General features: G+C 36.0%; 1 protein-coding gene across 4 annotated transcripts in view; it reads left to right on the top strand.

Moving 5' to 3' along the window:
- Positions 1–13823, top strand: part of LHCGR (luteinizing hormone/choriogonadotropin receptor) — a 77212-nt gene that overhangs the window by 37751 nt on the left and 25638 nt on the right. For 3 of the 4 annotated variants that reach the window (XM_031950457.1, XM_031950459.1, XM_003758292.2), the window contains 2 exons: positions 1784–1858; positions 1947–2024. In XM_031950457.1, the coding sequence (XP_031806317.1) occupies positions 1784–1858; positions 1947–2024 (153 nt within the window). The remainder of the gene's footprint in view (positions 1–1783; positions 1859–1946; positions 2025–13823) is intronic. The other variant, XM_031950458.1, reaches the window with a different exon arrangement.

Here is a 13823-nt window from a genome sequence, read left to right as displayed (position 1 = left end):
TTGGATATGAGGAGGGAAGGAATTCTAGACAAATTCCAGTCTTTGCAAAGCCATGGAAGTGAAAAACAACATGCGCCAGGAACAGCAACTAGGTCATTCTGACTAGCATAAAGATTACTAAAGAACTAGGTTGAAACCTGATTACATTTCAAACAGGACAGTTATCATTTTAACCAAGGAATAGTAAGAAGTTCAGAAATATCTTGTAGTCTGTGTGGAGGATTTATCCAAGACCAACTAGAAATTTATTGTAATTATCCAGGTAAAAGTTAATTAATGGCCTGAACTGGGTAAGTGGAAAGAAAGGGATGGAAACCAAAGATGTTGAAAAGTTAGCATTAACAGGATCTGGACACTAATTAGATGAGGGCAATGGAGAATGAGTCCAAACTATTCCAAAGTTGCAAATCTAAATAACTAGAAAGATTGCGGTTCACTCGACAGAAATAAGGAAGTTTGGAGGAGGGATGACCTTGAGAGGAAGATGAGGAATTTGTGATATCTTTGCAATATCTGTTAGGCAATAGAGAATATGGGATCAAAGCTTAGAAGAATGAGGAGAGTTAGATATCTGATTTGGAAATCATCTCAATAATTGAATCCAAAGGAAAGGAAGACAGGATCTCCAAGAGAGAATGTAAAGAGCAAATGGGGCCTGAGAAAACCTGTTCAGATTCTGACAAAGAAAGTGGAAGTGGATCACCCAGCAAAACAGACTGAGAAGAACTGTTAGAAAATTAGGAAGAGAAACTGAAGAAACAAGTGTCATCAAATTTTAGGAATAAGAGAGTTATCTAGGAGGAGACGGGTCAAGAAGGATAAAGACTAAGAAAAGGTCCTTGGATTTAGCAATGAAGAGAGTAAATAAATAAAGGAACAAAAACTGGGAATTTGCAGAAATAAACATAAAAACTGATTGCTGCTGGAGATGGAAATACATCTCTCGGGTATGATTTAGAAGAGATTACTAGTGATTTCTGGGAACCCTCATTTTTCTCATAAATGCTCATGAGCTTGTTTGGGATTATTGACCGACATGGAACCATGATATCATTGATATCTAATGACCTTTGGTTTCATGAGCAGTATGGACAAAGTAATTATATAAGTAAACTGGAAATAAAGGAGGTCGCTGTCATAACAATACATGGGGAAAATCTGGCTAGATATAGATGAAAATTATCTAGAAGACCTATAAAATTATAGCTCACCACAAGCTCAGTGTGAACTAAAACCAGCCATAGCAAATAATATAAGCTTTGGGCTTCTTTCACCCTCTTTTCTCCTTTTACTTGCTTCATGGAAGTTGAAGGAACTCTTCCTGCAGGGTAAGTTAAGGAGAGAAAAAAGTAATCACTCAGTTATACTCAGTAATCTCTCATTTGGATACTGCTTAGAGTCTGTGGTCATCACAATGATTATTGTTATTCACATAGCATTTAACAATTTATAATCTGCTTCTTCTGAGGTAAACAGAAAAAAAAATATTTTTTATACCCACTTTATAGCTGAAAAAACTAAAGCTCAGATTGCCCAGGTCCCATGGTTAGAAAATCTGGAATTAGATTTCATTTCTGCCATGTCTGTCTGAACTTTACCTTCCCTCAATTATCTGGTACTTTTAGGCCCAGAAAAATCTGCAAAATCAAAAGGAATATCAAAATAAAATTCTATAATCTGGTTTCCCCTTTTACTTCATGTGAAGTTGATCTTTAGTAGATTTTCTTTTAATTTTCTCATATTAGTACCTTCATTTCCCATCCCCTTCACCTTTCTCTTGCAGGAGCATCTGTAACACAGGCATACAAAAGCTCCCAGATGTTACAAAGATTTTCTCAGCTGAATTTAATTTTATTTTGTAAGTACTAGGCTAATTGCTATGCATAACACTTTCACATTTGTCGTCAAAATTTGGAAAGTAAATATTTCTCATTTTTTTTCTCCAGGGAAATTTGTGATAACTTACACATAACCACCATCCCAGGAAATGCTTTTCAAGGGATGACTAACGAATCTGCAACACTGTAAGTAAACTCCAAGATTCAGTGCCTCTTGGGCAACCATAAGTATTTTTCTCACCTCCAGCTCAAATTCTTTCACTGGTTGGAAGGTTTCTCTTTCTTAACTAAAATTCACACTCATTATTAACATTGTCCTGTACATGGAATTAAGAGTGAAGAATAGGGATAATAATTTGCTCAAATTGTGCCCGTGGCAAATGATCTCATGATAATGGGTTGTTTCAGTGTGAACCTTATTTAAGGAGTGATTTGGATAACAGATCTAGGTAATTGAGTTTTGTTGTTGTTGTTGCTACTCTGGTGCACTGAACAGACACAGCTTCAACCAATACAGCTGTATTCATATTTAATTAGGGTGAAGATGAAAAAACTAAGGCAAGTGCAGGTTGATTTACCTAGGGTCATTTAGCTAGTTCTAGGACAGTATTAAAACTCAAATCTTTCTGCTCCAAGTCCACCATTTTATGAATTATGCTACCTTGATAACGTGTTATTATTGTAAATTATCTATTAAATCACAGATGGGTTACTATCTATAACAGTGAAAGAAATTATGGCAACTAGAGTTTCCCTACTCTGAAGAAATCACAGATTGTTCTCGTATTCTTTGAATGCTATTTTTATCTGAATTCTGTCAAATTCCCATTTCTTTCATGGTTCTCCCAGATGCTTCTCCTCCTTATCTGACTACTCTTTCTCATTCTCCTTCATTGGATTCACACACCTAGTACAAAAAGCATCCCCAAACCTTTGTCCCAGGCCTTTTTCTCTCTCTACACTCTTGGTGACTTCATGCACTCCTAATAGTTTGGTAAAAGTCTTTTTGCAGATCAGTCACAGATCTATATATTCATTTCTTATCTATACCCTGAATTCCAATCGTATCATAAACTGCCTATTGTTCATCTCTACCTGGATGTTCTATAGGAATCTCAAAGTAAATATGTCCAAAACTAAATATTTTTCCCCAAACCTATCATTCTTCCAAACTTCATTATTTCTCTTGAATTCACATCCTCAGAGTTACACAGTTTTCTAACTTTGTAATCATCTTTAAAAGTTTCTTTTCCCAAATCCCCCAGATCCAATCAATTCACAAATCTTACTGATTCAACATCCTTCACAAACTTGACTTTTATTCCCTTCTCTCCTCTCACTCAGACGCTATTATAGTTAAGCCCTTATCACCTCTCATCTGGACTTTTCCAATAATCTCCCAATGATAGCCCCTTTCAGTCTCTCCCCAACTCCATTTCCCACAGATTTGCCAAAATGATATTCCTAAAATACACAATCATATTCCTATTCCCATTCCCCACTCAAATATCTGCAACAGCTCCTTATTGTCTTGAAGATCCTCAGCCTAACATTTAAGGCCCTCCACAATCAGGCTTCCAACTCCCTTTACAATCTTGTTTCATATTACTTCATATCAGACAATGTCCACTCAGAGTCAAAATGGACTTCTAGCTATTCCCAATTCACAATGTTCCACCTGCTGCCTCCAGGCCTTTGAAGGAGTGGATCTTGCATTTCAGAAATGCACTTCCTCCTCTCAGAATTCTGAACCTCCTTCAAGATACAGCCCAGATGTCACTTCCCACAAAAGGCCTTTCCTGACTCCCTGGGCTGCTAATCTTCTCTCCCCTTGATATTACTCTGCATTAGGCAGCATAGCATAATGGTTGGTGAAACATCCCAGGAATAAGGGCAACCTATATTTTAATCTTATTGCTACCACTTACTGGCTTGTTAATCCTGGTCAAGATTCTTAACCTTTCAGAGCTTTAGGAAATTGGCTAAGACCACAAGTTGCAGAACACTTGCAGTAATTATTTATACAGATGAATTCACAGATCCAACACTTGTTGATGTGTAGGTATTCACTATGGTGCAGTGGACAGAGCCCCAAGCCTGGAGTCAGGAAGAACTGAGTTCAAATATGATTTCAGACACTTACTAGCTGTGTGACCCTGAGCAAGCCATTTAACTCTGTCTGTTTCCTCATCTATAAAATGAGCTGGAAAAGGAAATGAAGGAGGAAATCCAAGTATCTTTGCCAAAGAAACCCCAAACTGGGTCATGAAGAGTCAGACGTGATAAAACAATTGATCAACAACATAATATATTTTATACATTTTATACATCATGCATATATAGGTATATTATATTTACTCCTGTGCACATGAATACACATAAACAATGCAAGCTTCTTGAGGGGAAGCATTGGTTTTTTTTATATCCCTATCATCTAGCACAGTGCCTTCCACATAGAAAGTATAGAATTGATGATAGATAGAAAAAAAATAAATTATAGAGCATTTAATTAAGTACTTACTATATTCTAGGTCCTCTGTTAATAACTGGGAAGGCAATTACAAACTTGCAAGACAGTTTTTATCTTCAAAGATCTTATTTTTTTTTGGAGCAGAGCTGAAAAGAACTAGGGCATGAAAAAGGAAAGGATACATGCTTTATCGTGGTATAGAAATAGCTTGGAAACAGCATGAAAGTCTGATTCAGATCAAGCTGAGACAAAATTCAGCTAGCACACCTATGGAACCCTGAAGCAAGATCCAAGGTTGTAGTGGTGGCGAGTGGAGAATAACTAGAACATGAATTACATGGTGAGGAGATGGCCTAATTCTGGGCAACACAGTGGGAAAATTCCTAAGAAGATACTATTTTTCTTAGAAAAGGAGAGACTTAGATGCATGTACCTGGACTGATTTAGAACAATCATACTAATGATCCATATGATCCTAACACACTTAGGAAGAGCTGGTAGTGGGAATAGACAGATTGGAAGACTTCCTAGGGGCAATATGTTGGAAGAATACAACAAGGGTCACTTTTAAATATTACTTTTCAGCATCAGACACATTTTTAATGCTAAAATTAATTATATATTCACAATGAAGCATTTTTATTTTGTTTTGTTTTTGTAATAAATCAAATTGGGTGCATTACAATGAAAGGTCACAGCATCTGGTAGACAGTTAAGAGAGGGAACTTGGGGTAAGAATTTTTAAACCTAGCCTAGAATGCCTTTTTACCAGCTCCACAGTGAAGATCCATGAAATGAAGTGCTTGAATGTCTATTACATGTATACTGCATTAAATAAGTGCTGAAGTGAGAAGAAGAGAAGTCTAGGGTATAGATCCCTTCCAAAAAGCTCACAACTTAAATGAGGAATTCAATACTTATATACTACATTGAAATCTTCTTAAGAAAGAGTCAGAATGGTGGGGAGGGCACAAGCTCTAGAATAGGAGAAGCTGAGTTTAAATCCTGCCTCTGGAAACCTACTCCTTCTATTACCACCATCAGGTCAATGTAACCTTTCTAGGACTCAGTTTCTTCAGCTGTAAAATGGGAGGAAGGAATCTCAATGTTTTATAAGGTTCCTTCTGGTTCTAGATCTATGACTCTATGGGAATCAAGACTGTGTTATATTCATCTTCATATATATCTCAAAGCCTAGCAAAGAATTAGGAGGAATTTAGCAAATGTTTTTTGAGTAAATGAATAAATATATGAAATAAATGGAAAGTAATACAAGATAGTATGTAATCTACTGTGAGATTGCATGTGAAGGCAACAAGGATTATAAGGCTTCACCAACTACATATAATTTTCCAGTGTTTTCTTCCATAAGACTTTTTAAATGAGTTTATATTCTAAACTAGTGCTGTCTTTGAATACCATATATTTCTGCTTGGCACAGAAACCAAGTCTTTGCTGGTTGGGATGGTTTTGGGTCCTTTTTGATCTCCTCAGAATGGTGATGGGTCATCAGTTAAAATTTTTAAGGGAATGATGATAATATGATTTTATGGGTTTTTCCCATTACTTCCCATTTTGTGGTATCAAGAGCTTATTAAAATAAGCCAAATAGAGTTCTTTCATTTGTACCCCATACTTTCTTTTAATTTTTAATCATTCTTTTAATTTCATATTAATTTTTATCTTTGTGCTAATAAGTCAATATCTGATTATATATTCATTCCTCATTCAGAAGTGATTCCTTTGTTAGTAACTAGTAATTTCCTGTCCATTAAGATATAATCAATTTCATTTCTGTGATGTTATGCCTGTCAAGTCTAGAGACTTCGAACCCTCTTCTTGAAGAAAGCAAATGCGATAAATAGGTATGCAAGGCTTCTATATAAACCTTTGATGTTTTTGTTACTTATTTTGAGTCATATTTTTCCAATGTGTTTTTACTATTCTCCCCTATTACCACTTTTGCATTGAAATCACTAAATTTTAAAATATGTGGATTTAATTTAGAAGGTCTTAATCACTCCCTCACAGAATTTTTTTTACCTCCTCATGATCTACATTCAATAAACTACAATGATCTTCTTGGTGGTCTTTTTATAAATGCTCATCATAAGCACTTTAGCTAACATGGTGAAGTGTCTTGTGAAAAGACGCCTCTTGTTGTCTTTGGACATATGATATAACTCCTCCAGCTCCTTTATTTGCCTCTCTGAAAAAGATCTATGAGTCATCTTTCCATTAAGCCACGTCTTTCATTATGACTTCTGGCTTCATTTATAGCAAGAATATCAAGATTAATTTGAATAAACTCCTTAAGCAGTATGTCTACTTATTGGTCTCTGGACAAGGATTTCATATTTAGGGGACCAACAAGTTACTGCTTATAGACAATTTTAAAACTACATAATTCTAAGCTACATCTGTCTCCTTTTCCACCATTTCATCACTGCAGAAGCAGAAAGTAGCTGCACAGAGCTCAGGATTGGTTTGCATTTTCTTTACTTCCTGGATGGTTAAAGCCAAAAAATCTGTCACTAGATGGCTAGTTTACTAGTAATAAACCTTTCATACTTAGGTAAGCTGGTCCTCAGAAAGTAGATGCAATTCCCATAGTTCAGTGGAAATGGTTCAGTGGAAAGCTCACTGGATTTGGAGTCAGGGCACCTAAATTCAAATCTATGATGTTGAGAAAATCATTTAACTTCCATGTGCCACTATTTTCTCATCTTTAAAGTAAGAAGCTTCAACTATATTGCCTTTAAAGAGCCTTCTAATTCTAAATCTATGATCTTTGTTTTTACTGGGACAACTTTCAAAGTTTTCCTGCTCAAACCCCAAAAATGGTTCCCATCTGCCTTTTATCTCTATAACTTTTGACTGGGGATATCCTAGGGCAGAAGTGTCAAACACATGCAGGCCACATGCGGCACACTACAGTCCTAAGTGTGATCCAAACCAGATCAAAATGTAATCAGGAAATATTTAACAAAACAAATAAAAATACAATAAAACATAAATAATGTATGCAGAGTTCCAGGCTGGAACTTAGGAAGACATCTTCCTGCGTATAAATTCAGGTTCAGGAACTGAGTAACTATGTGATGCTGGGCAAGTCATTTAACTCTGTTTGCCTTAGTTTCATCATCTGTAAAATAAGCTGAAGAAGGAAATGGTAAACCACTCCAGTATCTCTTCCAGAAAACCCCAAATGGGATCACAAAGAATCAGACATGACTGAAATGACTGAACAACAACAACAAAAATGTTAATATTTTCTTTTCTAAGTCAATATGTAATCTATGGGGAACCTTCTGTACAGATTTGGTGGTCCCTGTTTGTTTCTATTTGAATTTAATATCACTGCCATAGAAAATAGTCTCAGGAAGCATTTTCAAGAGCTCAGCTGTAACTGACTTTGTAATACACTGTCATCATGCACAAGACCTCAGGCAGTTTATAGCATAGCCCAGTCCACAAGTTGTCCCTAGAGACACACAGATTGGGGACATAAGAGCTTTCAACTGTCTCCCTTACTTTCTCTCATTTACCTATGGAGACAACTAACTGGAAACTCAAGAGGTTATGGGTCAGTTTGAAGACATTAAACCAAAAATTCTGCATCCGTTTGTTTTTAATTAATTGTTTACAGGCAGCTTCCAAAAAAGAAAGACTTTAAATGTTCTCTTTGGTTCTTTTGGAAATGACTGCTACTTTCCTGTTACCCAAGCAAAACTGCCCAGCCCCATTGATCATGTCAGCCCATCCAATTTTCCGAGAAATGAAAGGGACATAAAGTCCCTTCCACATCATGACTTTGCCCCATTGCAGTTTTGAAATATAACAAGTCAGCATAAGAAATTAAATGAGAATTTTGGGGGAATTTTGTAGTAGCTACAGAAACACAAAGTCTATGACCAAATACTTAATTCAAATTTTACAATAAGATACTGTAAACACCAAAATAAAAGAAAAAGAAAAAATTCAGACTTCACTAGAGGATCAAAAATTTTTACACCAATTTTCCAGATCAGCATTATAACTTTACAATGTGGAAGGGATAATTATATACAGGAGAATGTAGTGCAACTTAATATAATTTAAAGAAATTAGTGATTGATGAAGGAGTAGAAGAAGAAAGAGAGGAAAGGCAAGGAGAAAAAGCAAGAAAGTGAGGGTTGTAGTAGACTGTTAGAGGTTAAATCAATCAGTAAGGACCTGTTAAGCACCCACTATGTACCAAGTATTGTGCTGGGGCTACAGAACAAAAGTGAAATGATCCCTACCCTCAAGAAGCTTACAGTAAGAACAGGGAGACAAAATGTACAGATATAGATATATGATCAAATATGATTGGGTAGAAAGGCACTAACACAAATTAAAGAATCCCCAAGGGAGCTCAATAAGTTCATCAGAATAAACAATCCTAAAAGATCTAAGGGGCAATGGGAAATTCTTTTTACTATAAAATTCCACACCTCCACTAAGTACTGTACAATGTTCTTTTTGTGGTGCTATTAACTTATTATTGTTATTATTTTAAGGTTATCAGTGTGCCCCCATGGGATGTAATTGCCCTGCCTCAGAAATTAATGAGGATTCTGCCATATCCATCATGGCCCATGGTGGCTTCCATTTTCCTCAGAGGTTAGCAAATCAATTGGAATGGGAGCGATTAGTCATTTACCTAGCCAGTCCTCTTGTTCTAAGCTGAATGGACCCTTCTGTGAGTGAAGGATCATGCAGCGTACCCCAGCGAAGTAATGGTATTATACTTAAGGAGAAAAGCATCAGTTTCTCAGCTCTAAAGTTCAACTCCATAATTAGAAAATAATAAGAGCAAACCTTCTCTTTTCATTATTAGAGGTATTTGAAATCTTGCACTCTGTGTGGCCCTTCTTCCCCTCCCTCACCCAAATCCATACCAACTCCAAGCTCATTTGCTAAAAACAAAACATTTCACTGAATGCCTGAGTAGCTCGGTAGGATGAATGCCAGGGCTGTGTAAATCAGTGCTAATGTTCCTATAGAGCTGTGTTTGCTTTTCATGCAGCCATCTCAAGAGTAAGCCTTTAAATGATCTCCTAGACTAATCAGGAGTCACTGAGCTGCATCACAGCTGTAGCCACCTGTCCTGTTCCTGAACTGCACTGGACTGGGAATCAAGAGACAGAGATGTGGCTCTTGGCTGGGCTACTGATTAGCTATGCAATATTGGGACTCTGGGGCTCAGTTTTTTTCTTCTTTAAAATAAGAAGAGTGAACTAGATAATCTTCAGAATCTTATAAAGACCTAACATTCTATAGGAGGCTGGGTCAGATAGCATAATGCTTTTTACTGTATCCCCAATCTTCTCTGTTGTAAGAAGAGATTACAATGATTATTTAAAGCTTCTTAGAGGGCAACTCTTCCTTTTCTCCTTCACCCTCCCTTTGCATAGTACTGGACACTGTCTGACCTATTTTCTCCCCCCCCCCATTTCTCATACTGCCATAGATGTGTCCTCTAGTCTAACCTGGAGCCCCTCATCGTTACAGACAGGGAGAGCATCAGCTTTGAAATCAAGGAGCTCTAACCCTACCATTCCCTTTCTTGACCTTACCCACCCCACTTAACTCAGCCAGAATCTGCATGAGAAAGTAAAGGCAGCAGGAACAAGTAATCAGAGGAATTCTCTATCCTAGTAGCAAACTCAGTCCTACCTAACTCTCTCCAATCTCTATATTCCCAGACCATACCTTTCAACTGTCCCATCTGGCATCCACACCAATAGTTTCCTCCTTTGTCCTAGACTTTTTTCTCTTCCTTCCATCCCCTCCCTCTCGTGTTATTCACTGAAACCTCCCTTTCCTGAAGTTACTTCTTCTCATGTTCTTGGAGGCTGAATGCCTTTTTTCCCCATATAAAGAACTACAAATAAGAACAACAAGAATACCTATCATTTCTATAAAACCTACTAAATACTCACCACTATGCTAAATACATTACACAAATATCATCTAATTGATCTCCATAGCAGTCTTGAGAATTATATGCTAGTATCACCATTTTACAGTTAAGAAAACTGAGGTAAATAGAATTAAAATGACTTTCCCAAGTCCATATAGCTAGTGTCTGCAGCCAGATTTGAACTCAGATATTCCTGACTCGAGGTTCATTTAATCCTCTCCAGAATCTTGTTGTTGTCATCTATGAACTTCCAAGTCATTCATCCTCTTCCCAAATAGGTTCATTATCCAGCTTTATTTTTTCCTGCTAAATCTCTTGGCTTTCAAATACTTTGGCTTCCCACTTCCTGATCTTCCTCAAATTCCAACACCTCTATCCCCAAATTACATCAACCAAAAAGAAGCCCATTTACACCTTCTTTTTTTGCCCCACATGGCAGAATTTCTCAATAGGGCTTTGGTTCTAAGAGATTTAATTTAGAGCATCTTAACTAAGAACTCCAGAATTCTAAGTGAAACCCATTGTTTGGTTTTAATCCTGAATCACAAAATCTTGGAGTAGGAGTCTATCTGGTCCGAATTAGCCCTGAACAAGAATCTTCACTGCAACAGATAAATGATCATCCATCCTTTTCTTGAAAACCCAAGCTAAACTTTGAATAGCTCAAATTTTGAGGCAGTTTTCCCTTGCTTCAAACCAAAGCTCAAAGCTCTTTGACTCTTCTGGGTGCTAACTATGTAACTCTGGGCAAACCACAACCAGAATTTTCCCTTAATCCTCTCAGAGTTAGGAGGACTATATGTAATGGTGTTGCTAAAAAGGACTTTAAATGTGTTGTCTTTATCACTCAAACATATGGCATTATTATCAATGAGTAACTATTCAGAATGGCTCATCATCTTGTGAATCTCCTTCTTGCTAGCCAAGGACATTCCAATACTGAAGTCACTGTGATCCAGAATGCAGGAAGAAAATATTTACCAAGGGTCAAGAGCAAAGGAGTGAGAAGAATCCTTTGCCATTAGGGGTTCAAGCATTGCCAAAAAGCATTAAAATATATTAGTTTCACTTGAGTAAGTTTAACAAAATCCAGTTTTTCATCTCAATATTTCCCTGAAAGTGAATAATTATGAGTCACAGAATTGGTTTTGCATTAGGAAGCCCTAATTTCCTTTACCTTCAAAATATACTGAGAAGCTCCACTAGAAGAACTCTATGTATGAAAATCTGGATTTACAAAGTTCAAATCAATTCAACAAACAAGTATCAAGCATCTACTATGTGCAAATCAATACACTAGCCATTGGATTGTTGAATAATAATTCATTTCACAAGAATCACTGTAGGATTTTCTTGAATTAAGTACTTCTAGGGCACTTAAAATAATATAACAAAAATAATAATAGATGTTTCTGTAGCACTTTGATATTTGAACAGTACTTTATATGCATTATCTCGTTTGATCTATTTTGATGGATTTAGTCATCTCATTTTATTGATTTAGTAACAATAGTAAGTGGTATATAAGTATTACTTTTCCCTGTTTTACAGATTAAAAACAGAAATGTGAAAGTTTATGTAATTTGCCAAGGATCACCTGGTTAGGAAATTTCAGTGGCAGAATTCAAATTCAGGCCTTCCTAACTTGAATACTTGCACTCTATATGTTTTTCCAGGCTTTTGAAATTATGACCTACTTTTCATGCCCACAGTTAGTGAAAAGCAAAGACCACTTATATAGACAAGTATACTAATAAATTGTCTTTGCAGGGGCTTTCCAAAAGACATTGGTGGAAGAAGGGAAGGATTTAATGAAACAGGGGTTCTGGAAGTGATTTTGTTATATAAAGGGAGAGGGGGAAGGAATACGTTTTGGAAGAAAGGGGGAAGCTAAGGTGGGGGAACTTAAAACAAGCCAGCAGGAAATAATCAGCTTATTCATTTAAAAAGCTGTCTCCTAACAGAGTACTGTTGTTGCAAACTTAAGCAGTATCTTGTATAGACAAGAAAAGAGTTAATTCCAGATCTTCTTTGTTTTTGAATATGCTATCTGTGTGCAACTATGAGAATATATCTACAAAAACATAATCTAGGACCTTAATATCTGAAGTATGTCATGTTGCTCCAGTTATAAGGTCATCTCTGGAGGCCCTAGGGATTTGTAAACATGAATCAGAGAAGTTTAGATTTATAAAGAAGGTCAGAGGCCATCAAGTCTAATGGATACCCAAAAAGGAATGAATCTCCACTAGAATGTAGTTGATAAATCATCCAACTTGTCAATAAAATCTTTCAGTTTAGAGAGCTTACTACTTACCTCCCTGAAGCAGTCTATTCAACATTGGGACTGGACTGCTCTTACTATTAGGAAGAATTTCTTGACCTCAAGGTGAAACTTGAATTATTTTAATTCCTACCCATTGTTTCTGGTTCTTAAACAGACAAATTTAAACCCTCTTCCAAATAACATTCCTTTAAATACACGAGTACAACTATTATGTCTCCCTGTGAATCTTCTCCAAACTAAACATCCCTTGTTCCTTAAACTAATCCACATAGTACATGAATTTGAGACCTTTTCCTCTTCTCAATATGCTTCCCCAGGTAAGACATTCAGAACTAAATACAGAATCAAGCAAACTAGGGATCTGATCTTATTGGAGCAAAGTCTATTCACCTCAATTCCTAAAAGAAATGTTTCTTAGTGTGGCCAAAGTATGAGTTACCTTTTTGGGGCACTCCATCACACTGAATTCATTCTGAGAGTGAAGTCCACTTAAACTGTAGATTTTTTTCAAACAAATTGCTGTCCAGTTGTGCCTTTCCCATCTTATATTTAGGATATGATTTTTGAATCCCTATGAGGAGTTTTATATTTATTTCTGTTGAATTACATCTTACTAGATTTATCCCTGGTGCTAAAGTTTTTGAATCCTTTCTACAAGTTACAAAATAAACTCACAAAATCAAAAGTATTTTATATAATGATGACAAAATAACAAAACCCAGAATAACATAATTTTTATATTATAATAACAATTATTTACAAAATAGTAACAATATCCAAGAAGAAATCATGGAAAGAGGAATCCAACTCAAAATAAGTGAACAATGTATAAAATATTTTAGCATCAGTCTACCAAAGCATACTTAGCATTTGTACAGATTAGATTACAAAATGTTCTTAAAGAAATAAAAAACAATCTCAATATTTTAGGGAAATATTCAATGCTCATAACTGGGAAAATATAATATAAATGACAATACAAGCAAGGTTAATTTACAGTTTAATATTATTCCAGTCAAACTACCAAAGGGATACTTCATAGAACTCAATAAAATAAAGAGAAAAATTCATTTAGAGGAGCAAAAGATGTAGGCCATCAGTGGAAAAAATTTAAAAAGATAGAAACACAGGAGGAAGAGCATGTCCAGACCTCAAAGTAAATTATAAAATAGCAATTATCAAAACCTTTTTCTATTGTTTAAAAATTAGAACAATAGCTAAATAGAACAGACTGGACAAGGGAGAATAAGAAATCATTGAACTCAAGTGCCCAATGCTTGA

The sequence above is a fragment of the Sarcophilus harrisii genome, chromosome 2 (genome assembly GCF_902635505.1).
Source record: "Sarcophilus harrisii chromosome 2, mSarHar1.11, whole genome shotgun sequence".
Taxonomy (NCBI): Eukaryota; Metazoa; Chordata; class Mammalia; order Dasyuromorphia; family Dasyuridae; genus Sarcophilus; species Sarcophilus harrisii.
This window is presented reverse-complemented; position numbering and strand designations above follow the sequence as displayed.